Here is a 25,279-nt window from a genome sequence, read left to right on the forward strand (position 1 = left end):
TATGCCTACCTTGTCCTCAACGAGAGCGAATGCAGGTCGAGTATCCATCCAACGGCCAGTTCCCGTCCCTCGCTTTTACCCACCCACCGGTTCCTAATCAACTACGTTCAAACCACGATTGCTCTTCCTCTCTTTCAGCCGATCACCGGCAAACATGCCAGAGCATCGAAACCTGGATTGCAAATTAGCTATTCCGCGGCATTGACCCAGCTACGCGAGATACCAGAGGGTATCTCTCTCTCTCTCTCTCTCTCTCTCTATGAGATCTGATACACGGTAAGGAGTGCTTCTGGCATTTCCAGCGCAAGATGTCAATGACGGGAAGCTTGATGGGTTACGAAAATAATAACGATGTAAACCAAGCAAAGTGTAAGAAGCCGTTGAAACCGCTTCCGATAGTCTCGGGTATAAATTCGAGCGGTATCGCGACCAACAGCAAAACGAAGAAATCACGAAGATCGACGAAACAAAATTCTTGCGTTCGAGGACACGTGAATAGTCTGTGGTCGGTTTGGTACGGGGTTTTAGCAGTCGCTTTTCAGGCATACATCGGGCTGAGATACGCGAAAAGACTATTCGGTAAGTGAAACCTGCGCAAGTTCGTATCGTATAAAATCGTCCCAGCGTCGTCATCATCGGACACGTTTTATTCGACAGCGTACTTCTCGTTACCCTGGCCAGCGGATGCTCCCCCACCGAAGGTGGAGTTATACGCGTGCCTGACGTTGGCTGGCACCGGGGTTGTTTTACTCCCGGTTCTCCTTGGCGCTGCCTTGCTAAAGCTTGGCAATCTAGCGAACGATGGAGTGAAACTCGGTCGTCACTTGAGCGCGTGTTCGCGCGATCCACCATCCTCGCTGTTGAGCAACAATCCCGATCACGGTAAGTGCTACTACTACCATCTTCCTCGTTCCACCGGCCGTCGAATATTCACGGCATCTCTGTATCGCTCGAATCCGTAGGTTTGGCCAATAATTTATGGCGACACGGAGGACCCACGGCTGCCTTTGTACACCTCTGCACAGCCATGTGCTTTCTCCTACCCTCGCTTCTTATGGAGGCTAGGCTGATACACGCTGGATTCTTACCGAAAGGTAATAGAGCTTCTTTCTTCGAACTTTGTCCAGACTGACACGCGTTACCACCCCGGTCCTTCGGTGTACAATATCGATCCACAGGCCAGGTGCCTGCGCACCGTTTCCCGTAGTATCCTTTCCTCAAACCTGCACTATAATAATAATCACAACAATAACAATAATAATAATGATTAATAATAATAATAATAATAAGAGTGTTTCCATTTTGCAGAAGCGATTTGGCGTACAGATCTGGATTGGCTCGTAACACATCGCGATCGGTTGGTTATATCGAGCTTTATGAATCCGAATGTAAATCTTAGCATCCTGACTGGTTTTATAACACCGCAACCTTTCGTCACTTTAACACCGGACGACGAGGACGACGAAGACGAAGACGACGACGACGACGACGAAGACGAAGAGGATAACGATAACGACGACGACGACGACGACGACGATGATGAGAACAACGCGGACAAACCCGATAGCATACCAAACTATACCACTATTGCAACCTCGGACCTGATCGATCCCATTGATAAATCGGTCGGATCTCGGGCAAACACACAAACACCGAGTATCAGTACCGATACAATTTCCGGTCTAGCTACCAACAGAGATACAATGGTGGCACCGTACACGGTCAACGCATCCGTACATCCGCTTAAAACAGCATCAACAACGGCAGTACCGATGGCCGTAAACACGATGAGAACGATAACTAGGACAACGACGACAATGACGACAACGACGACCACCACGACGACAACGACGATGACGACGATGACAAGAACAACAACGACGCGAACGACAACGAGCACCGACGCGAATAGTCGATCGGCGAAACAAGTAGACAGAGGAAGTATAACTACGTTGTCCACGTCCTCGTCAACGTCCAATTGGACGAATAATCATTTGAAGGGTAGCTTGGACATTGGGAAGTATGGGAATACCGTTAAGCGACCGGTCGTCGCAAAAACGGTCCTGCGTACTAGCTACGCAAAGGGTAGATCGAAAGCGAAGAATTTAACGAGATCTTCGACAACGGTTAGACCAAGAAAAATAACGGCCGCCGGAAATATGACAGCCCGGAGTATGTTGTTGACGATGAACAGTCTGGCCGATCTCGATCATCCGGATAAACTGAACGTCGAACTCGAAACAGGTATCCTCGTACCCATGATAAAATATCATTTCAACCGCTTCCTCTGCAACCGCTTAAACGGTAATCATGTTCCATGATGTCTCTTAGCCGAATCATACGGGCCTATTACACTCGAGTACTTGAATTACGCGATCGCCCTTGCCGTCTATTCCGTGAGGTATCCGGCGGTTTTCTGGTCTTGCAACAAAGCGCTGGCGACAATTTTCAGTTTCCAGCTGATCGTCAATTCCGGCCAAAGCTTATTGGCCTACGTTGGAATGACCGTCCTCTACAAGGCAAGTAATTATCGCCCGGTACACGAAACTGGTAGATGGAATCACCTCTTTGTTTTCCTATTCCGTATTCAGGTTCAAGTGATGGGACCCCTAAAAGTGTTGCCCGTTCTCCGCCAGCAGTACCGTACGATATCGAGCGGCAGCATTATCGGTAGCAGCGTTAGCACCAGCAGCAGCGTATCTACCATTTTCGGGGATGCATACTTTTTACTCAATCCCCACGTCACCCTTGTCTTGTTCGCTCTTTCCTCCCTGTTGATGCTGTGTTCCAGCATGGTCATGTATTTCTATGTTTACGGCAGGTAAAACGATTGTCTATTTAGAAATAGGAAACAGTCGGTACGCAGTACAGTGTATCTATCTCTGTGCGCATACGCAGGTTCACGGCGTTTCTGAATCAGGAACGCGAGCGTCGTGTCATCCTGTCGAAGGAGAATCGGAACCGAAACAGCTGGGTTTACTTTATTCATTGCACCGCTCTGTGCGTGTTCCTGGCGATCGCGATCTGTAGCGCGCCACTACTCTACGACTACAGTGTCGTTTATCGTGGCAGTCTGGATGGCGCGGTCTTAGCTTGCGTGGTTGCGACCGTTCTCCATTTGTTCCTCTGGCTGTTACTGTGGATCTTTCTCACGATCAAGCAACGGTGGACGTTCAAGTTGAGGGTGACGATCGGTCGCGCCACTGTTAGATCGGCCAGATCGGTCAAGCTCGTGACCGACGTCGACCTACTGTCGGCCAGGGAAGACGAAGACGGGACCAATGCGCCGCTGCTGGTCGTCGGTAACGGTAGGACGTACACTATTGCCGATGCCTCGCCGAAAAAGGCTATCATGACCGTGATACAAAAGGCGGCCGTCGAGAGGAAAGCGCGTTCGCAAGGTGAGAAGACGGACACCGATCTCTCCGAATATTCCACGCGCCATTCACTATTCTAGTAACTATATTCTAACGTGTAATCGCGTAGGAAACGTCGATTCGATTGACGCCGAATCAGCCGCCACCACCGCCGCCGCCGCCGCCGCCGCCGCAGCCGCTGCCGCAGCCGCTGCCGCCGCCGCTGCCGACGACGAACAAATCTATTGGTTGAGACCGAAATTACGTCCGTCCCCGAGCAGATCGCCGTGCGAAGCGAACGTCGCGCAGAACACCGATAAGGGCTGGCTGAACAAGAAGTTGAAACCGAAGGTCACCTTTAACGACCTGCCTAGTACGTCAGGCTCGCGGTAACTACCCTCCTCCCTCCTCTTGATGTCTTTCTGCATCTATGTACGTATCGCTGTAACCGTGACTCTCCCCTCTGCTTAAACTGCTAACTGCTCGATGTTAGAATCGCGTATTTTCTCCTGTCGAACGCAAAGACGTTCACCCTTCTTTCCTTTAAGCTAATTCATCACCATCTCATCCGACTATCTTTGCTTGTTTCTCCTCGACCACCGGCTACCGATATTAATTTCTTGCCACTTGGTTACAACGAGCGAGACACGTTTACTTTTGAATTCTAGCAATAAGGGAAAAGTCCGACGAGGTATCGGCGACGGGGGTCCTGAAGATGACGGAGATTACGCCACGCTACGGGAATTACCGTTGATCACATCCCTCGATCCGGCCGACGATTCAACGTCCGAGGAGAACAAGGTATGCATTCTTCCATCGTTTCACGGTTTATCAGCTACCCACGAGACAGCTACTACGATACAATTCTCTACTTTCAACTCGGTTTAGTTTCGCTTCAACAGTGGGAAATGCTTTCTTTTCTTTCTTCCTTTCTTTCTTCGCCTCTGGTCATCCGTTTCCGTTCTTTAATCGTAGAATGTTCATTTGTTAATTTCTTTTCTCGCGAAAAGATTTCTAAAGAAAAACGCAAAAAACGTTTACGTTTCGCTTGGCAATTAATCTCAATGCACGCATTCCAACAGCTGCTCGAGTGCGTTAACGACGACCAAGTCACTTACTACGCGAGCGCAAATCGCGACCTTCAACCTTCGGAAGGCGACCCTTCGCCTCTCTTAACTCCAGACCCTTTACCCGATCCCATTTCGGAGCCACTCTCACTGCCACCTCCGACTCCAACGTGTGCACCGAGTACCGAAGTTGTCACGGCTACACTAACCGCTAACACCCAGGTACTAACAATCTTCACTCGTTCACCATCCGCCCAGCTGGCGTTTCGTCGAGTCAGAAACCAAGCAAACGTGGTCATTTAAACGGACGTAAAGCGATACGCGTAGTGTCGAAGATATGGTCCTCTTGCGCGGGTCGCCGATAGCCGTCTAGATTGCGAACAAGCTTGTTTCTCATCTCGCAAACGCGGTACACACACGCGCGTATCTACTGTTGTTGTTGTTGTTGTTGTTGTTGTTGTTGTTGTTGTTGTTGTTGTTCTTATTATTATTATTATTATTATTATTACAGAGAGAATATCTCTCAAACAGAGATGGTGTGAATAGGGGAGAGAGAGAGAGAGACAGAGAGAGAGAGAGAGAGAGAGAGAGAGAGAGAGAGATCGTGTTCTGAGAGACGTGTTAGTTTCAGGTAAACGGAGGACAAACGCCGCGATGTTTGCGCCGTACGGACTCGGGGATGCCGCACGAAGAATTGACGCCACACTCGGATTCCTCAAACTCCCCACCGTTGGACACGGTGGTGGGTGGTAGCAGCGGAGCTGGTTCAATGACGGGACACAGCAACACGAGCAGCCATAGCGAAACGTCTTCGAGCGGTGTGCACAGTAACGCGAGTAACACGAGCAATGGCAGCTCTCAACGACGAGTGACCAGCGTGGACGATCTGAACGGCGCAGCCATCGGTGGCGCGAACGGTGATGGTACAACGGAGGAATCGCGCGATCAATGGCGCACTTGTTCTCTCCAACGTGGCATACAACCGGGATCGGCGATCGCGAACACGTTTTCACCGCCAAACAGTCGCCCTGGTACCAGCCAATCCTTCGCTTCGCCGCAATACGCGAATCACGTGCCGTTATTCGCGAATGCGAACGAAAACGCTACCATGAACATGAACATGAACGTGAACGTGAACGTGAACGATACTATTGGCTGTCCGGCCGTTATCCTTGAAAATCCAAACGAAGCAACGGTGGTGATACGCCGGAAATTCTCGAGGACGAAGCTGACCGAGCCATTAAATCCAAACGAGGAACCGTTCAGTCGATCGACCAACATGAGGATGACCTCGTTCACCGAGAGCAATGACATTCGCGTACACGCTTCGTCCGCCACTCTGCCGCATTATCCAACGCAACCGGTGGTCACCTATCCCCATTGCTCCACTATGCCGCTTCCCCACGCCTCTCACACTACGGCGGGATCGCACATGGCCGGTTCGAGCGGAAGCTGTGGCTCGGTACCGAGGCACACCTTCGTCCCGGCGCAGATGCACGCGACCGTTCCAGCTCACACCACCCTACCCTCCCATCACAACGGTGTCCGACTTATCCACGGCCTAACGCCTATCGCGAGTAATCCTTTCGTAAAAAGGTTCCCACCGGTCCACCTGCACACCCAACCCTGGCCATTGCCCGGTCATCACACATTCCCTCAACCACCTCAGGTTAACGGGAAGCTCACAACCACCGCGCAGATCAGGCAAACCGATCGCGACTCGGCTAACTTTTCGATGGCCAGTAGCGGCGACTCCGACACGTGTTTGCCGCACTGAACAAATTTAGTATTCTTTCTCGCTCCGACCATTCAATCTCCTCTCTTACTTACATATCACGCTCTCTCACGGTTCTTCCATATCGATATTCTCTCTCTCTCTCTCTCTCTCTCTCTCTCTCTCTCTCTCTCTCTCTCTCTCTCTCTCTCTCTCTCTCTCTCTCTCTCTCTCGATATCGTCTATATCATTAGAAATAACCTACCCTTAACTTTACCTGCCTGCCCTCTTTTATTTATACTATTTATTTCCTCGCGCTCTTGCATCTCCACCGACAACCACCACGTAATTCTAAACGCGACGCGAACACAATGCAATTACGTATTCGGATACGATTACTGCCATTACGATAACATATAAATACCTACTCTCTGGATCTCCATTTACGTTCCATTTACGGTTCGACTGCCATACGTCTACGTAATTAATATTATTTCCTTCTGTATATCGCTTGACGCGGCAACAATTTTTCGATATCTGCTTACGCGAAACCGGTCGACGTACCTATTACCAAATGTTCCTCCTAACCGTTGCTCGAGCGGACAGAAACGGTCGATTAAATACGTAGCAGTGATTGCGCACACAGGCAAACAGTAGAACTCGCATCTATCTACGTAAATACGTACGTACACGTGTATCAAAAGACTGCTTTTCTATTGTTAGTCGCGAAAATAAATTTCACCGATTTCAATGAAAAACAAAACGCTTCTTCGCAACAACGTGAAAACTGTGTAGATACGTGTAGATGGTATAATTAGTCGCAGCGCTTATTTACTACATATGTATACCCATTACGATAGGAAACTGGCAAGCCGGTATTTTTATCAAATTCACCGATAACGTATATATTATATAAATAGTAGCAAAATTGATAGTGTATTATCTATTACTATTGCTGCCGCCGCTGTTGCTGCTGCTGCCGCTGCTGCTGATGCTGCTGCTGCTACTGCTACTACTGCTACTACTGCTACTGCTACTACTACTACTACTACTACTACTACTACTACTACTACTACTACTACTACTACTACTACTACTACTGCTACTGCTACTACTACTACTACTACTACTACTACTACTACTATTACTGTTATTACTATTATTACTACTACTACCATTACTACTACTATTAATATTATTACTACCGCTATTACTACTACTACTACTACTACGCGAACCGCGCCAATCAACAAACTACGAAATGCTTCTGTTATCGTTTCCTGTCGCGGTTGTCTACGACGAACTGATCGCGTTCTACAACGTAATTTAGAAAAGGGAAAAACTCTGCTCAAACGATTACGATGCAAGAAGGGTTGTTATTTTTAAATATCGTTCGATCTCAAGTTGGAAAAAATCCGAGTCTGAAGAACGCGTAGACCCGGTATAGAATAAATTACCGTTCATCGTGGGGATACACAAATACAATATCATAATCCGTCGGTTAAGGAAAAAGGTGAAATCAAGAGATGACGATTCGCAGCAAAAGTCGAAAGAATCGAACCTGTTCAAGTGCCCTTTTGTGAACATGTTCGTTGTGTATGAATTCGAATCGTATTTTTGATGCACATATCGCGAAACTAAAGCGACGCTTTATCGCGTAATCGTAAGACAGTAAGTAAGAATTTGAAATCTTTCCGACTAATCTATGTACTATTTTCTTACTTTTGCCACGTAACAAACGTGTTACTACACTATCCTCCCCTCTTTCGTTGGTAAGAACCTAACGATACTTTTGTAAGAGCCACGATATTCACGTTCGCAGTTTTTCTACGAAACTTGATTTCATCTTTATTCAGATTTCGAACGGAAGCAAAAGAAAAAAAGATCGAGATGGAAATTGAAGCGAGCGAGTAACTAACTCTCAATCATCAAGATACGGGTAATCGATCGATATCGATGATCGCGACTGGTAAACGGCAAGTGAATCATCATCATGTCGGAGCAATCCCTCTCGATCATTTCTCGTATTTAGCATCGTTATCCTTTCCATTCCTCTTATCGTTCAAAGAAGCAACCGTGCGAAAGATTCCGTTGGGATCGATGCCGATGATACGGAAAAATATTTTTTTACCCTTTACCGTCATTCGGCGACTTTACTCTATCTTAGTTCGTTTTAGATACGGCTAGAGAAAAGTGTGTTTGTGTAATTGTGTTAATGTCTGTCTGTCTGTCTGTCTGTCTGTCTGTCTGTCTGTCTGTCTGTCTGTCTGTCTGTCTGTGCCTAAGCCTGTGCGCGCATCGATTCGTCGCCCTCGACCATTCCCTCGGAGATTGTAAATAGCCAAACACCGAGAGGAGCGAGAATTAATGTCAACGAAGGAACAGACATGTACGAATAATTGTATAAAGACTGATTAGACTAACCTTACGTATTTATTCGTATTCACGCTAATGGTAAAACGCTCTAGCTTTACGCGCGCTCCGCTCCGTTCCGATACTCGTGCAAAAACACCACCGAACATTTTCTCGCAATCAAATTCTATTTCTCTCTTTTCCTCTTCCTTTTCTTACATTTCTTCATTTACCAATCGTTTGCGCGAGTCAATTTTTTGTTACTTTATAGAGACGTATATTCCTATAACTACATATTTAGGGGGAGGGCGAGGGGGGGGGGGGGGGGGGGGGGAAGAAAGAAAGAGTACTCGTAACGGCCTATGAAACTATTTTTCTCGCATAGACTGAAAAACGTGAAAAAAAAAGTAAGAAGCTAGAAGGATACATCATCGATCGGCTCGATCTCAGCATCGTTAAAGCGTTACTCGTTTCAACGAATCAAAGAGAACAAAGAGAATTGCGATACACGAGCACGCGCACACTCAATTATCATCACATCGTATCAATATTATTCGATGCATCGTATAAGCAAACAAATTAGATGTAAACTTTGTATATTCGTTTACCAAGAAAATAAAGGTAAATTATTCGACACGTGTCACGTTTCTATACATACGTACTATACGACTGCTTTAATAATAGCGATATAAACAACGTTGCGAACAACAGAGGATATTTACTTGTGCCAGTAAAATGTACTCTAGCCGTCAACAAATCTGATTGCTTCAACAATATCGTACGATTTCAATTGCGCCAGAGCAGTTCTTTTATATAGAGTAGAAAGAGACATAAGCGTGGTTAGTAGTTTGAAACGGTTCGGTGCGAAACGATCATCAAAGTGACGTAAATCTCTCTTCGATATATTATTATATATTGTAGAATAAGGTAAGACATAGATTCGCTACGATCGACCGTCGCATTACCATCTACTGTACGAAACGGTTTTTTCATTATCCGTGGTGCCATCTATGCGCAAAACGGTTAAACTCAAAGAAGATACTTTACTTCGCTGCCGATAATGATGTGCGCCACGGTGATTTGCACGGGTGACGCCACAGGTATAATCGCAAATAATTCCTACGAGCATTATATACTTGTGTGTTTAATGTTAAACTATATACGTTTAATTACGTACGCATACTAGATATTTTTAAGATGTACGTGTATAAAGAGAACTGCACGAATACTCTGCTTCGCGAATAATCGTCGTCAAAACGTTTCCGAAAATCTCACCCATCAGCTGATTTTGACAAACGCGTTCTCCACAGTGTACGTGGCGTGCGGTATGTATCGTATACGTCTACGTATACGCAACGACATCGTTTTAGTTACGTTATTTTCATATCGATATTAATACGCGTCGCGTTAAATAAATCGAATAATTTCCTCTGTTTCAATTTAAAATTAGAATTGTTACCCGTTACAAATGTTGCACAAATGTTGCACAATGTACGTACACGCTATAACAGATAAAACATTCAAACAAACAGTTAAATCTACTTACAGTCTACAACTAAAAATTATTTATACGTAATTACAGACAGACTTCATCTTATGGGAAGTGAAAATGTCTATGCAAAATTATTCAAAATTTTTAACACAACTGAAAAATTACTTGCGCAAATTTGATTATGACAAAAGCCTGCAAATCGTTTTATCCAAAGAATGGTTAGACTTTCTGCAGAGGGTAACGTATTCCCAAATAAATACAATAAAAAAACAGACGCTGATCGAATTATCAAAAGGTGGAACTAATGGTAGAAAAACAACGGATACGGAGAAGCGTGGTAACTATATGAAAATAGAGAAGGAAAAACTAATGCTAGACAGTTCGATGAAACAGGTCGCGTTAACTGATAATTCTGTTCAATGTAAAAAGGTAAGAGCCATATAAATACACACGCACACACGCACAGATATATATATATATACGCGTTGATCTTATTTATAGTTGATAGTAGAACTTTTCTAGAAAATTAGCCAAGAAGAAAATGAAAACGAGAGTAAAAGTCGGACAAAGGCAGCATCCAAGCCTTTATCGCAGCTCCTTGGCGCATTGATTTTTAATTGGACCGTTCAAAGTAAAACAGTCAACTTGGTTATGCCGCCAAAGTGGAAACTAAATGTTCACAAAAGTATACCGAGACACAGCATCGCATCCAGGACTCGTCACGTTTTAAATAGCATTGTAACCGCTGAATCGAATGCTTCGCGTTTGAGAAGAATCGAAGAGTTTATGGTACATATCGATCAGTATCCAGAGGCCAGACATTATGCGATTAAAGAAGGAGCGATTAGCGTATTGCTAAAAACTCGACAAAATGTCAAAGACGAACAAATAATCGGTATAAAACAATTGTATTACATAATTATTACAAAGATATTATTAAACGGGATTTTGTACCTTTTCAATACGTAGACATAAACTTTTGCAGCATCTATCAGAGAAGCGTTAGCAGTATTAGGTTACGCCGATCCATTGCCCTGCAAAGGTATTAGAATTCTTTCTATCGATGGAGGAGGTATACGCGGTGTGTTGGTTGTAGAAATGCTTAAAAAACTTGAAGAATTAACAGGAAAGAAAACTTACGAATTGTTCGATTACATATGCGGTGTGAGTACAGGAGCTATTCTAGCCGCTGCTCTAGGTAGGTTTTCTAATAAATCCGTTGCATGCCTTTCCATCTCGATGAATCATCTTCTCATTAACTTTTATGCGCAGTTCTACCAAAGGAATCTTCCAAAGGTATGGAAGATGATTACAATAATAAATAAATAGAATAAAATAGAAAAGAATAGAATAGAATAGAATAGAATAGAATAGAATAGAATAGAATAGAATAGAATAGAATAGAATAGAATAGAATAGAATAGAACAGAATAGAATAGAATAGAATAGAATAGAATAGAATAGAATAGAATAGAATAGAATAGAATAGAATAGAATAGAATAGAAAAGTATAGAATAGAATAGAATACCGCATAGTTTTCCATGCAACCTTTAAATAATAAATATTACTTAATTATTTATTATTAATACTATTACTTTCAGGTGGTCATAAACGAAAGTCGTTAAACGAGATATCTGAATTGTACAAGGAATTAAGCGCTAAAGTGTTTACTCAGAACGCGATAAAAGGCACGAGCAACTTGGTATGGAGTCATGGATATTATGATACAGCTCTCTGGGAAAAATTACTGCAAGAGCATTTAGGAGACGAACCTCTTATAAAAACAGTTCGCGATCCAACTGCTCCGAAAGTATGTTATTCTATGTGTTCAGAAATGCTCAACTTTATTTCCAACTTTGATACGAGCATAACGTTTCAGTTCTCAGCTATATCCGCTATAGTAAATCACGAACGTGTAATGGCTTATGTATTCAGAAATTATACGTTACCGCATAGAGTTGAAAGCCAATATATAGGATCTCATAAACACAAATTATGGGAAGCTATTAGAGCATCCGCAGCGGCTCCTAGTTATTTTGAAGAATTCAAATATGGCGAATACCTTCATCAAGATGGAGGTAAACGCGTGAAACGTGCCTTTTTAAAGAAAGAACAATCATCCATCATCCAACGTTGGACGGTTTAAAAATGTTGATTCACACACGCAGGTATACTTGTCAATAATCCGTGTGCCGTTGCGCTACACGAGGCCAAGCAATTATGGCCGAATAATTCGATTCAATGTGTGATCTCATTTGGCACTGGCCGAACGCCTAATCGGATTTGCGAAAACACCGAGCAATCCGCAGAAATAGCCATTTCTAGTTGGAAGGAAAAATTCTATAGTATCCTAAATAGCGCAACCGATACAGAAGGTATGAATTTTCCATTCGCATTCCGTTTACGTCGTTATCTACGAATTTTAATCTCCGCCCTTTTTTTTTTCTTTTCTTTTTTTTAATTCCGTTCTCCATAGCTGTGCATACAATGCTGAACGATCTTCTACCCGAACACGTTTACTTTCGTTTCAATCCATACTTGACGGAAATGTTATCGATGGTGGAAATACGTCCCGAAAAGATCAATCAACTGGAACAAGATGCTAAAATGTACATACGTAGGAACGAAGAAAAGTTTGAGAAAGCTGCCCAAGTTTTGTCCCAAAACAGACAAATTCAACAAAAGTTAATGGACTGGATTGAATTACAACGGAAGATATTAGGCCTATGAATTCTATTCTATTCTGTTCTATCTATTTATCTATCTATCTATCTATCCTAAATTTCCCGTACGCATTCCCCGACTCTGAACAATTTTAGAAAGAAGAAAATCGCATAAACGAGCCGAGTACAAATTTTTTACTCAATTCTTTTACAACAAACTCGTAGCTGTAGGTGGGTACGTAGCTACGCCATCTCGATTGATGTTTCACCTTTAGTTGTTTTCGTTCTATGATAAACAAAGAAATATATACTTAAATATGCTATTATTTGTTTGTTATAATCTCTGCAAGATGTTTATCAACCGACAAAGCGTAAAGTATTACTAATGACAGTTAGAACAAATATTTCAAACTTGTGTATTCTAATTCTTAACGTATCAAAATAATTTAATCATAGCTATACGTCCATAAGAGAGAGAGAGAGAGAGAGAGAGAGAGAGAGAGAGAAAGAGACGATTTCATATCAAATGAATATTTATGTATATTAGATGATACTGTAAATATATTTAATAATTTGTACGTTCAATGTGAATCGTTCGGTTGTTTAATTAATTACTGTAATAAACAGTAACAAAAAATTGTATCAATGTCGATACGCGAACAAAGAAAGCTTTAAATAAAATTTAAACTAGTCTCCATTTTATTATTTTACATTTTTCGTAAATTGTACCGGAAATTTGATAATCAATGTTGACACATTTGGCGCTACTGTCGTTCCGTTTCTCTTTCCTCTGAAACTTCCGTTTCCGTGAGCTAGTCACCGTAACCTTTCTAGAGGTAAGAATTCGTCCCTGCAAATCGGAATGATCTTTAATCTAATTCAGTTTATAACGATACATTTTCTCGATTGCTTTTACCATCAAACGACTACATTTCTTGTCGATTCATTCGTTATAGCAATTTCCTACGATGCATCGTCTCTCTCTTACACGGTCTAAAACACTATCAATCTATATACCATGAAAACGTAACCTTAAATATTATTTATTCTTTTATAGACTGCTTAATACACGGAGATATGGCAAAGTCTAAAAATCATACCAATCATAATCAAAGTGAGTAGAACGAAAACACATTCATTCATACTTCTTATTCTAATCAAATCTACTTAATGGAACCAATTTTACTACTATTATTATTAGTAATTGTTGTTATTATTATTATTATTATTATTATTATTATTATTATTATTATTATTATTATTATTCGGTCCGCAGATCGCAAAGCTCATCGCAATGGCATCAAAAAACCAAAACGTTATAGGCACGAGTCTACGCTTGGCGTAAGTCTAAAATTTTGTTAAAAAATAATATTTCGTTTTTACAGTTTTACCGTTATTGATGATACTAGCTTTCGTCTCTTAATTTTATTAATTATCATTCCTTCTTCTCTAATTCTTTACCGTACAAAATGTGTCAAATACTTTTTATATTACTGTTTCAGATGGATTTAAAATTCTTGAGGAACCAACGTTTCGCAAAGAAACATAATCTGAAGCCTAAAGAACAGTTAAAGAGGGCCAAAATGCGTAAGGCTCTTCGCGAAGCTAAAAAATAGCTCTTTTTGTGTATAAAATGATTTGATTGTAATAAAAAGTTTGAAAACAAATTGACATCACGTCGTCGTTGTGTTCCATTCCTATCCAGGATTGCGGTCGCGCCTGTACGCTACATAATATTGCTACTGCGGCTTTCGAGCGAAAATTACCTTTGTACAAACAAATAATTTTAAAAGTGATACATATAACTTTGTGTAAAATTCAACGAAATAGTTACCATTTTATTTCCGATAAAGGTTAAAAACTAGCAATTGCTTGGAAATTGTATGCAAATTTATTAATGATAATTATTATATAATATCTTTTTCATATTTAAATGTTTCCAGTGTGATCGTGATTCAACATGGCGGTTAGTCTCGTCGATGATGATCCTGCAATAAATAAAATGAAATCGTCCAAACCACAAGTTATCCTTTTATTCAGTGGTAAAAGGAAATCTGGCAAGGATTATATTACAAACATTTTGCAAGAAAGGTGATCAACTTTCTTATAATTCTTATTAATAATGATAAAATTTTCATTTTAAACACGACTAACGAGATTCATCTGTATCTTTTTGCTCAGAATCGGTTTTGATACTAGTATCATTATAAGATTGTCAGGACCGATTAAATCTCATTGGTCAAAGTCTGTCGGTTTGGATATAAATCAACTTATGGGAGATGGAGAATATAAAGAAAATTATCGGCTTGAAATGGCAAAATGGGGAGAAAGTGTAAGGAAGAAGGATCACGGGTACTTTTGTCGCGCAGCTCTAGATATGTATAACGGTATAAAAAAATTCTATTACTACAATAACGATATAATACAATATTGTTCCGTACGCGAAACTGCTCGTTCATTCCAGCATATAGTAAATCGATATGGATAGTGAGCGATGTACGAAGAAAAACTGATATAGAATGGTTCGTGGACAATTTTGGAGAGACATGCAAAACAATTCGCATAGAATCGGATGAGTTGGTTAGAAAGAAACGCGGCTGGATATACGTTCCAGGTATACATAATTAGAAAAAAATTAAGGTCAATTATATAAATGAATTATATTAATCGAACATTATTTTACAGGTATCGACGATGCAGAAACTGAATGTGATTTAGACGATGTAGGAACATGGGATTTAAAAGTGACTAATAATAGTGAAAACATCGAATTTATACTAGAGGAGATATCTAAATTAATTGGGAAAAATTAATATCCATATCTATATCATACTGTTACATATGTAAAGGTTGAAATATATAAATATAAATCTTTGTCAAAATGAATAGCGTAGTGTAATAATAAATTTTTTCAAGGTGATCGTATCAAGCGCTGTAACAGTACGTACGCGAGCGAAGCGTAAGGTCTCAAATATGGTTGTAATTATAGGTTAGACGGCGCGCGTCGATCGGAGAAGGAACTCGAAGGAACAGTCAGCTAATTTGATCCGTCTACTTGTAATTTGATTTTTTTTTCTATATCTCTCTCTTTCTCTCTCTCCCTCTCTCTGCGTGCGTGCGTGCGTGTGCGTGTGTGCGTGTGTGTGTGTGTGCGCGCGTTTTATTGCAAATCGCATTGCAATTGCAAATTGAAAAGATTTCTTATCGATACTCGAAATGATGGATCATTCGTTACCGTCCGACATTCTCGACGATTTAAGCAGGTTAAGTTTTTTCCTATCCTATTATCTGTACTTGTGTGTCGCAATACATTCTGTCTTACGCTTTACATGATCTTCATATTTTTAGTCGATTTATTATAAACGTTCCCGAAGAAGAGAGAAAAGATTTAGTACGAATATGTTTCCAAATCGAACTAGCACACTGGTTTTATTTAGATTTTTATTGTACAGACGAAAATCCAAAACTAAGACCATGCAGCATGAGAGAATTTGCCACTCATATCTTTTTTCATATACCATTCCTGAAACCTCATGTGGCCAATATCGATAATATTCTTGAACAATGGCGCGACTATAAGCAAAATGTTCCAACGTTTGGCGCAATTGTGCTGAACGAAGACCTAACTAAGGTATTGCTCGTTCAAAGTTATTGGGCAAAGAATAGTTGGAGCTTTCCCAAGGGGAAAGTGAACAGGGATGAAGATCCATCCCATTGTGCTGTTCGAGAAGTTTTAGAAGAAACCGGTTTCGACATCTCAAATTTAATCGACGAAAATGAATACATTGAATCTATGATAAACGAACACTTGGTTAGATTATACATAATATCTGGTGTTCAGAAAGATACAAAATTTCAACCAAAAACAAGGAAGGAAATCAAAAATGTCGAATGGTTCTCTTTAGCCGATTTACCTAATAATAAAAAGGATATGACTCCAAAAGTAAAAACAGGAGTTGGTCCGAATGCATTTTTCATGGTTATTCCCTTTGTAAGGTATGGATGGGTATGGATCTAGTATGGATTCAGTATCTTTTAGATCGAAACCATAAAGATCTTTATTTTTTTCATTGCTTAACTGTTAACCGTTTAAACAGAAGGATGAGACGATGGATACAGGATAAACATTTGCGTGAGAAAAATACAAATATAATAAGAAGGCACAGACACAGATCTCTGGGTGATGTCGAAACTGTTTCAAAGAACAAACGCCAATTGCTTCCCCATTCCGTTCAGGTAATTAAATATTTTTATCTACTACTCCTACTTTCCATACGAATCGGCAAACATCTAAAAGTCTAAAAGATAGATTAAAAACTTAAAAAATTTCTAAATAATTCCCAGAATGATATTATAAGCTTCAAGGAAAATAGTAAAAATTTTCGGCAATCCAATACGTCACCGGCAAGAAATCGGCGCGGTATACACGATGGTAAGAATGTTGTGTCAAAGGCAGCGATAAAACGCAATTTGTTCGGGGATCAAAACGAGGATGAAGCTTCGTCTATTCTTGCCAAACAATTAACAGAGAGTCCACAGGTTCAACAACCTTGCTCGTTTTTAATGGATCCAGCTATTCAATCCGTAAAATGCACCGAATTCAGTTATAAAGCCCAAGCTCTTACTAAGGAAGCGAAAGGTTCAGTGTTTAACATTACAATCCCTAAGCTATAGAGAGAGAGTTTATCGACGCCTGTATGAAATTATATTCTTTCTTCCATTTCAGATCAAGTATCTCAAGAATTTCATAGTAAAGATTATCCAGAGGGAAATATTAAATCATTATTATTTGGCAAAGCTGCGAATAAATTACGAACGGATTTAAAACCTATGCCTTCCCCATTTATGTTGATGAATCATGGCATATCGCATTTTTGCCCAATAGACGATGTTGAATCTCGAAAATATTCCGCCGAACTTTGTTCGACTATTTGGACAAACTTTATATTTGATAAACAACCGATAATTGATTGTTTATAAAATTATTTTAAAATGACGATTTTAGAAAACAGAGCCGCATCAGAATTCAATATTCAGGACAAGGTTTACAAGTTATTGGTTCTGATTTTAAATCGATAAGTTTTCAGCAAAATATGTACGATTTAAGTAAAATGTAGTTTCATAGTACAAAGAAATACCGCTTATGTTGCGTTACATAAAATTACCATGTAATTTGTTTTTAATTTAACAAATACATCCGGTGTATCCTATTGTAATTGTTGTTAAAAAAAAAAAAAAAAGTATGAAACGATAGATGAAAAATCAGTAACAAATGATTGCATTTGTTTTGCAAACAGTTATATTTACCCTTTCGAGCGAATACATAAACACATCAATTTGTCTAAAAGATATAATTTAATACATCTGTCGTTTGTAAGGTACCAAAAGGACAAATAGAACTAATAACAGAGGAATAATAAAACATGCCATTCTTTTAAGGAGAACTGCGTCCCCGCCCTTCACGCTTCTTATAATTTCATTGTTTAACACAAAAACTGTTTTACTTTCTTCTATAAGTTTATTCCTTCTATCTTCATCCAGAGTTGCCCCAATTTTATTCATTGTATCACGAATATATCGTTTCAGTTCATAAATGTCATCAAAGTTTGTGATATTGTTACCGTTTGTTTGAGATTGTTTAAATGGCCAGATTTTTTGCACAAACTGTCTTTTTTTACGTAAAATAATTCCACCGCTCAAAAGACCCATATACAAATGATAAATATACGCCAGTAATAGAATAGGATCTGTATTTTCTACTTCCTTCAAATGAATCAAATATTTAGCCACGCTGTCTCTGAAATTTGTTCAGATATCGTAAATAAATCTTAAAATGTAAACAGAATCAATTTTCTTTATCGAATACAAATAAAAGTTTCTCCCAAGGGTCTCTGAATGCGCTGAATTTTGTTCAAAATTCTATCGCACAATCGTTTCAATATATGTGCACCCACCTTAATTATACAAACATTATTCAAGTAATTTACCTAGGACTATAATTTTTTGCCCATTCCTTGCCTAGATAAAATTCAAGATCGTGCTGAAATGCTTCCGTACGAGAGAGCTTATCGTGTAGAAATAATCCTATTTCTGTGTGTTTCCATCTGACCATAGCAAGTTCCAAATATCGAAAAATTTCGTAGAAGACCAAAAGGCCGTCAGCCCATACAGAATTATCAAGAAATCCTATTTAAAAACGATGCACAATCATAGATGCTTTTGATATCACTTGGTTGTACAATTTATTATTCCAAGTCCAAGTATAAGTATCATTAACGTAACATCGTGGACAACATGCAAATCAAGTTGAAAAATTACATCAAATGGGCGACGCTGTTTATGATTTTTTTAATGGAAAATCGTAATCAATTATTATGTCGAGAGAGAGAGAGTTACCAAATTGTCTTACCAAATGCTAATTTTGCGTTCACCAATTTGTCGCTAATCGTATGAACTTCTCTCGTGGCTTTCCGCATTTTTTGACAAAATGTGTCTTGATCCATTTTCATGAGAACAAGTATGCGATTTCCGTACAAATGCAACAATGTTATTATTTAACTTTATTTACGAATTTATTTTTAATTAAATCAATAATTTAATCAATCCTAAATACTACATCATAATTATATCAATCATTTTACGTTTCACATCAACGGAACAGTCGATGCGAGTTTACAGTGAGTGAATCACATGCTTCGAAGGATCACGTGCTCTACGTATACAAATGTTAATATACAGGCTGATTCACTACTCGATACTACACCTCAAGAGTAACAAAAAACTTCACATAAACCTAGGTCCGGTTTGCAAAAATGACAAAGAAAATTGGGATTTTTGTTTTCTCATTTCATCTTATTGATTGCATCTTCCAAACCGTAAGTTCTACAAGAAAATGATAAACAATATTAACAAAAGCAATAAATTTCCTTTTATAATAGTCGCTATTTTACCGTGAAACTCGAAAACAGCTGGAGTACAAGAAGCTACGTCAAAGACTCCACTGCTCGCCCCTGACTTCGAATTTTAGAGTACTGCTGATTAAATAAAGAAATTTCTTAATTTTCATTGAACAGAAGAGGTCAGATAAATTATATCACCCGCTTTAGAGGTAGGAGAGAGAAAGATATATATGAAAGCTATAAGAAAGAATAAGACGGATGATACCTACCCTGCACTAGAACCCCTGGCGCCATCTCTGTGAAAAGTGCTCAAACAACTCGCACACAATTATCGACAGCGAAGTAAACTAGTGAATAACTACTGACACCATCTCTGCGGAAAGTAGTGAAACTAATGCCCGGCTAGTTTCGGTCCTCCTCCGACAGGTGGCGCCAGTAGTTCTTTAATAGTTTACTTCGCTGTCGATGATTGTGTGCCAGCAGTTTGAGCACTTTTAACAGAGATGACGCCAGGGGTTCCAGAGTAGGTTAGGTATCATCCGTCTCACTCTTTCTTATAGCATTAAAGCCGAAGATATTATTTATCTTACTCTTTCTAGTGAATGAAATTTAAGGAATTTCTTTATTTAATATATACTATATTATTTAATACATACGGGCACTCCTCAGCATCCTCTATTTCCATTTAGTGAAATTGGTCGTTATAAATTTTCTGTGGAAAGCCGCGTTTAGGGTTAAAAATGAAATGAACCCTTTGAGTGCTATGAACGCATATACGGTTTACTTGCAGATTTCACCGTTTCACAAAAAATGTCTTTGCTTCCGTACAGCGGAATAAAAAACTGATTATATTATCAGAGAGCTTAGCGTATAAAGAAGTATTTGTGAAATTTGCTGCCCTCCATGGCTAAAGATAATTAATTAGTTAGGTAGAAGATAAAAGTTTTGGTAATTTACAAATTTTGCCTTCCGAGATAAGTTTAAACTTTGATTACTCCAGCTGTTTTCGAGTTTCAGGGTAAAATAGGGACTATTAGAATAGGATATTTATTGCTACCTTTAATATTGTTTGTCCTTTTCTTGCGAGACCTACGGTTTGGAAGGTGCAGCCAATAATATTAGTGAAACTGCTGTTTCTCTGAAAAAAACAAGAATCCCAATTTTCGCTGCCATTTTTGCAAATCTATCAAATCAATGTTATTACTATATATATATATATTCTATATATATACATGAAAAGAAAAGAAAGTTTTTCGGTATATAACGTTTTTTTTGTATATAGCAAGATACCTAAAGAAATATATGTATATGTATGTACTGTTTGCAGTGAGTAGTCCGTTCTCTCTGCAGATACGTGGATTTTGTGTAGCACTGGTAGCTAAAGCCTGTGTATATTGTAAGTGGCTGCGGTATTCGGCTAGTCAGATCGATGAGACGCCGTCGTGGTGGCGCCTCGTAAACGCCCAACCCTGCTGTCTTCGATAAACTTAAGCTTTTCGGCCCATTCAATTTATTTTGAACAATTATTTTTACACAACGTTAACCCGCATCAACTATAACTATAACTACAACCGTAATTATCAATTATATCTATCTGTATACAGTTGTTGTCTTTCTCGTATCGTTAATTTTTAGCCAACAACTCATGAATAGCATCGCGATTGAAGATTATAAAGCAAAAAGAGAGTTAGTCATATTAAAGCATTTAACGAGGATTTAGATTGCGAATAAAAAGAGTAATAAGTCGAAGGAAAACCTTGTCTATTAAACGTTCGTCGTACAGGCTGGACGAGCAGAACAACATATATTATAGTAGACGTGCTTTATCGCGAAATAAAAATTTGAAATCTTCAAAACAAGGCCACGATGCGAGCGTTGCTTTAACGTGTATCCCGTCACCGACTGTAGTTTGTAAGATGCGATGTGTAAAATAATTCAAACAAAAAATAATTAAAAGAAAAAAACAAAATAATAATAACGATGATGCTGATGCAAATGCCAACGTACTTAATAAGCAGAAGTTCACGTACATGAATATGTATACGTTTGCATATACGAATATGCATATGTTTATATCGTGTGCGTATAAAATGTATATACGTATTACTCAGCTCAGGTTCTTGAACGGAGAGGTCTCTAAGTGTTTCGATACGTTTCGTCAGGTTTTTAGTCACGGACTCTTTAATTAGTATTTTAATTGCATTAGAATTTTAGTTGTAGGACGAAACTTTTGAAACGTAACATTTGATTTTCTCATCCTTTTTACCCTCTCTTTCTTCTTATTAGTCGTTATTAACAATTAATTTTATTTTATTTTATTTTATCGGATTTTGTGCGTTTTAGTAGAAATAGATTTTCGGTTAATTTATATTATGCGACTAAGATATATGCCTTGGTAGATATGCAAATTTCTCGTGCATTAAAACGTCATAATGTGTCGTCATGATGTGTTGTGGTGTGAATACACTTACTTACGTCATTCCACGTAGGTGGATGCATGCGAGTGGAATAAGTGCGCAACGTAGAGCGCATCATCATTGTCTAAGTATATTCATCGAGAGACAGTGTCCGACTGGTGGAGATGCTATATTTTGCTTTCTGATATTCTCGCCACGGTTAGTAACGGGGGTGTCGCTCAATACTAGCGCCACGCACTATGGCCAGCCCTGTGAAACTTCGGTTTCGTACCCTGATCACGTTCGGATGGTAGCTAAAAAGTTACATTCTAACAACGATCCATGACTTAATGATAGTAAAAAAAAAATCAATTTAAAAAAAAAAAAAAAAAAAAATAAAAAAGATGAAAGAAGAAAAGAAAAAAGGAAACAAGATTGGGGAAAAAATAGAATAGACGCAATACTCTTATATATAACGATTATATTCTCACACGTTCGATCGTACGTGTAAAGATCGAAGAAATTGTAAGAAATTGTTCGACGACTGTATTGTTTCTACCTTTTTTTTTTTCTAGCTAAAATACATCGCGTCTCAAAATTTTAATCGACACACGCGTACTATGTAAAAACAACTAGAATTTACAATATTTGCGAATAATGGAGTGAGAACAATAAAATTGACAAATACATTAACAGCGAGTACGTTGATATAATTGTAATATACCGATACATTTGGTAATAGTCAAAGTGGAAATATACTAGCAAAGGGGTACGACGTTTCATTGATACAGGGTTGAGGGCTGAGATGCAATGCGGCAATCGAAGATGCCAACGAATCGACCTTGCGATCAACGAATGTTTTATACGACATCCAATAATAATACCTGTGGTATGTAAATGATTGAAAAATTTACGTACGCTTGTACAGGAATCATTAATAGTGTAACAGGTAAATATTGTACCATAATATATCATGTAAATGGCCAAAGGATAAGTTATATGTGTCGCTGTAGACCTTCGTTCATATCTTTAGGCCGATTGTCGCAAAGTTGCGAATGAAAAGAAATATTGTGACAGAAGAGTTTATCGATCTCGCGTCAAACGAACGTGATATAATCAGTTGCATCGGGTGACATTGATGCGACTTTTAAATTACCCATGATAGCAAATTAATTAAAGACGAGGGTAATAGATTCCTGATTAGAGCCTTGTTTAGAGCTTTGATTGTTTTAAGAATGATTCGTATCGCGCGATGGAATATTCGATGTTGGATGCTCGTTGCCGGTTTCATACATTGCATATTTTTCATACCATACAGCTGATAAATAATTTGTCACTAACAAATAAATACGTTGACGAATGTGTTTAAAATAAATAAAATTTCAGCTTTCGTTTAGGAAAGTATCTTTTAGATGAGAAGCAGATCCCCCTGCATTGCGACAAATGCTAGTATACGGCAGGCACCAACAGTGAAATAACAGTCTTCCTTTTTATAATATATTGTCAGATGTTCGTCAATGTCGTGCGTTCACATCGGATTGGAACGATAGTACCTAACCTAATAACAATTGCCAACAGTTTACACGCAAACAAAGGAGAACAAGCTTCTCTATGGATAAATTGACAAAAATGAACAAACCTGTCGTATCGTGTACGTATACTTGTGAAAAATCCTTTTTAAACCCGTATACCAGTTATTACTTAAAACATCTATAATTTGAACTTATTCATTTAATAGCATCCTCAAGTAAGTCTCCCTCGAGTGGTCTTGAGTAAGTGACAGTTTATGTCTGGCTAAAGTCATCGAAATCTACTGTCGCAGTTTAGACGATTGATTATAGTAAATTTCTTGCTTTTTGGCTGGTAATCATTTCACCTGGCAATATTTTTATCGTCAACGAAAAAAATTAAGTGAACAATATCGACATTGAAAATCCCATTTGTTCTCCGATTTCTCTAATTTTCAGTTCATTCAGCAATATATTTTCTCCCTAGATACCGTACATGCATTTTCTGACATCGTTGCACCGGCCGGCTTGCCGGTCACATCAGTCAGTCAGTCAGTCAGTCAGTGCATAGACGCGCGCGAGTACGGTGTTCGTATTCTTGATTTTTTCGAGTGTGCGTACGATTTGTTCGTATATTACGTACACGTACATACATGTATGCTTATAGAATGCAATGATTCGGACATGAGACGATGTGTGTATACGTGTGTAAATCGACTAGACAGTACGTACAGGCAGTCTGGACTGCGCGAGCCGATGTAACCAAGTCGATGCGCATCGTTAGTGGGGATACTGGAACAATTCTCAAGGGAGGGGGTGCCTTTCTGTGGCAACGGCAAAGGATATCACCGAGCTTGTCAGAGAGCCGGCAGCCCGCAACGCGAGTGTTGCTGCCGAGTCAAGTCGAGTTTTTGAGTATCGTTGATTCCAGATATAGGGGACAAGAAACGCGCATCAAAGTTCGCGAGTCGTATTAAAGAAAACCCGTCTTAGGACGGAATTGCCGTCATCCAACCCTCGACAAGAGGGACACATCTCGTCTTCGTACCGATCTACGTTTAGTGTCGTTGTGTCCTACGACGGTTTTCATTCGCTCTCTCTCTCTCTCTCTCCCTATCTCTTTCTCTTTCTCTCTCTCTCTCTCTCTCTCTCTCTCTCTTTCTCTCCCCCCCCCCCTCTCTCTCTTTATGTCTGTCTGTCTCTCACTCGCTCTCGCCCGTATCCTCTTTGCCTTAATCCTCTAACTCTCCCTTTGTACTCCCTTCTCGGTCACTTTTCAAGAAATTGAAATGAGACCGCGCCTACGCGCAAAGGCAGACTGTTAAGAGCAGGAGAAACTGTCCACCGACTTTCTTTTATCGGGTACCATTTCTTGTTGCAAATCTGCCACGGTTTCCTCGCTCTCCAGCTCTTCCCTCCTCACCTACCGGCCGGCCACACGAAAGAAAAACTTTCTTGGATATACAATATACCGAGGAAAATTGTGAACGGACGTGCTACGTAACAAGGTAAGTGGATGGAACACGTTGCCAAGGCAATAAGGGATAGGATGGGAATATCACGAAATTTTTAGTAACAGATTAATCGCAGGCCACCTATAGATCTTATCGGTCAGCTACGTGAACTGCGGGAGGGGTTGTTACCAAGGGGCAAACTGCATTGTCTATATTCACTGGGGTGATTTTCTCCTTTCAGATTTTCTCGATTCAATTCCTCGCTCTAACCGGATGATTATACGTCGATCGAATTTCGGCGTTTTCTTCTCTGCGAACTTTCACGTACGTGAAAGTCGAGAAGGAGATGACGAATAAAGAGATGATGATTACAAAAA

The 25,279-nt window shown here is 39.8% G+C and overlaps 6 protein-coding genes across 8 annotated transcripts; 5 read left to right on the top strand and 1 right to left on the bottom strand.

Annotated features, from left to right (window-relative positions):
• The first annotated feature begins 308 nt into the window (after positions 1 to 308).
• Positions 309 to 6,200, top strand: Tinc (transmembrane protein tincar). Of its 2 annotated transcripts, XM_076905463.1 has the most exons (11): positions 309 to 579; positions 658 to 882; positions 963 to 1,094; positions 1,309 to 2,244; positions 2,332 to 2,519; positions 2,592 to 2,821; positions 2,899 to 3,401; positions 3,487 to 3,745; positions 4,025 to 4,157; positions 4,439 to 4,645; positions 5,055 to 6,200. In XM_076905463.1, the coding sequence occupies exons 1-11, from the start codon at positions 309 to 311 to the stop codon at positions 6,198 to 6,200; spliced, it is 4,230 nt and encodes a 1,409-aa protein (XP_076761578.1). The 2 variants fall into 2 exon arrangements, with proteins under 2 accessions (XP_076761578.1, XP_076761579.1); XM_076905464.1 differs by lacking the exon at positions 4,439 to 4,645.
• A 4,123-nt stretch (positions 6,201 to 10,323) lies between these two features.
• Positions 10,324 to 12,742, top strand: LOC143429847 (calcium-independent phospholipase A2-gamma). Its single transcript, XM_076905660.1, has 8 exons — positions 10,324 to 10,410; positions 10,504 to 10,876; positions 10,967 to 11,179; positions 11,254 to 11,277; positions 11,584 to 11,792; positions 11,862 to 12,060; positions 12,151 to 12,357; positions 12,459 to 12,742. The coding sequence occupies exons 1-8, from the start codon at positions 10,327 to 10,329 to the stop codon at positions 12,710 to 12,712; spliced, it is 1,563 nt and encodes a 520-aa protein (XP_076761775.1). The 5' UTR covers positions 10,324 to 10,326; the 3' UTR covers positions 12,713 to 12,742.
• A 960-nt stretch (positions 12,743 to 13,702) lies between these two features.
• On the top strand, positions 13,703 to 14,312 carry Rpl29 (ribosomal protein L29). The gene is made up of 3 exons (XM_076905445.1): positions 13,703 to 13,759; positions 13,922 to 13,986; positions 14,148 to 14,312. The coding sequence occupies exons 1-3, from the start codon at positions 13,723 to 13,725 to the stop codon at positions 14,259 to 14,261; spliced, it is 216 nt and encodes a 71-aa protein (XP_076761560.1). The 5' UTR covers positions 13,703 to 13,722; the 3' UTR covers positions 14,262 to 14,312.
• A 290-nt stretch (positions 14,313 to 14,602) lies between these two features.
• On the top strand, positions 14,603 to 15,477 carry Pmvk (Phosphomevalonate kinase). Its single transcript, XM_076905429.1, has 4 exons — positions 14,603 to 14,736; positions 14,827 to 15,032; positions 15,110 to 15,259; positions 15,331 to 15,477. Exons 1-4 carry the CDS (start codon positions 14,606 to 14,608, stop codon positions 15,456 to 15,458), a joined length of 615 nt encoding a protein of 204 aa, XP_076761544.1. The 5' UTR covers positions 14,603 to 14,605; the 3' UTR covers positions 15,459 to 15,477.
• Positions 15,478 to 15,784: 307 nt separating this feature from the next.
• Dcp2 (decapping mRNA 2) lies at positions 15,785 to 17,706 on the top strand. Of its 2 annotated transcripts, none has more exons than XM_076905449.1 (5): positions 15,785 to 15,908; positions 15,994 to 16,641; positions 16,743 to 16,881; positions 16,990 to 17,284; positions 17,372 to 17,706. In XM_076905449.1, exons 1-5 carry the CDS (start codon positions 15,862 to 15,864, stop codon positions 17,623 to 17,625), a joined length of 1,383 nt encoding a protein of 460 aa, XP_076761564.1. In that variant the 5' UTR covers positions 15,785 to 15,861; the 3' UTR covers positions 17,626 to 17,706. The 2 variants fall into 2 exon arrangements, with proteins under 2 accessions (XP_076761564.1, XP_076761565.1); XM_076905450.1 differs by having other exon boundaries at positions 15,790 to 15,908; positions 16,098 to 16,641.
• Positions 17,707 to 17,967: 261 nt separating this feature from the next.
• On the bottom strand, positions 17,968 to 19,168 carry Ho (heme oxygenase). The gene is made up of 3 exons (XM_076905451.1): positions 19,055 to 19,168; positions 18,633 to 18,831; positions 17,968 to 18,442 (listed from the first exon to the last, which is right to left on the bottom strand). Exons 1-3 carry the CDS (start codon positions 19,152 to 19,154, stop codon positions 18,001 to 18,003), a joined length of 741 nt encoding a protein of 246 aa, XP_076761566.1. The 5' UTR covers positions 19,155 to 19,168; the 3' UTR covers positions 17,968 to 18,000.
• Between the last annotated feature and the right edge of the window lie 6,111 nt (positions 19,169 to 25,279).

The sequence above is a fragment of the Xylocopa sonorina genome, chromosome 12 (assembly GCF_050948175.1).
Source record: "Xylocopa sonorina isolate GNS202 chromosome 12, iyXylSono1_principal, whole genome shotgun sequence".
Taxonomy (NCBI): domain Eukaryota; kingdom Metazoa; phylum Arthropoda; class Insecta; order Hymenoptera; family Apidae; genus Xylocopa; species Xylocopa sonorina.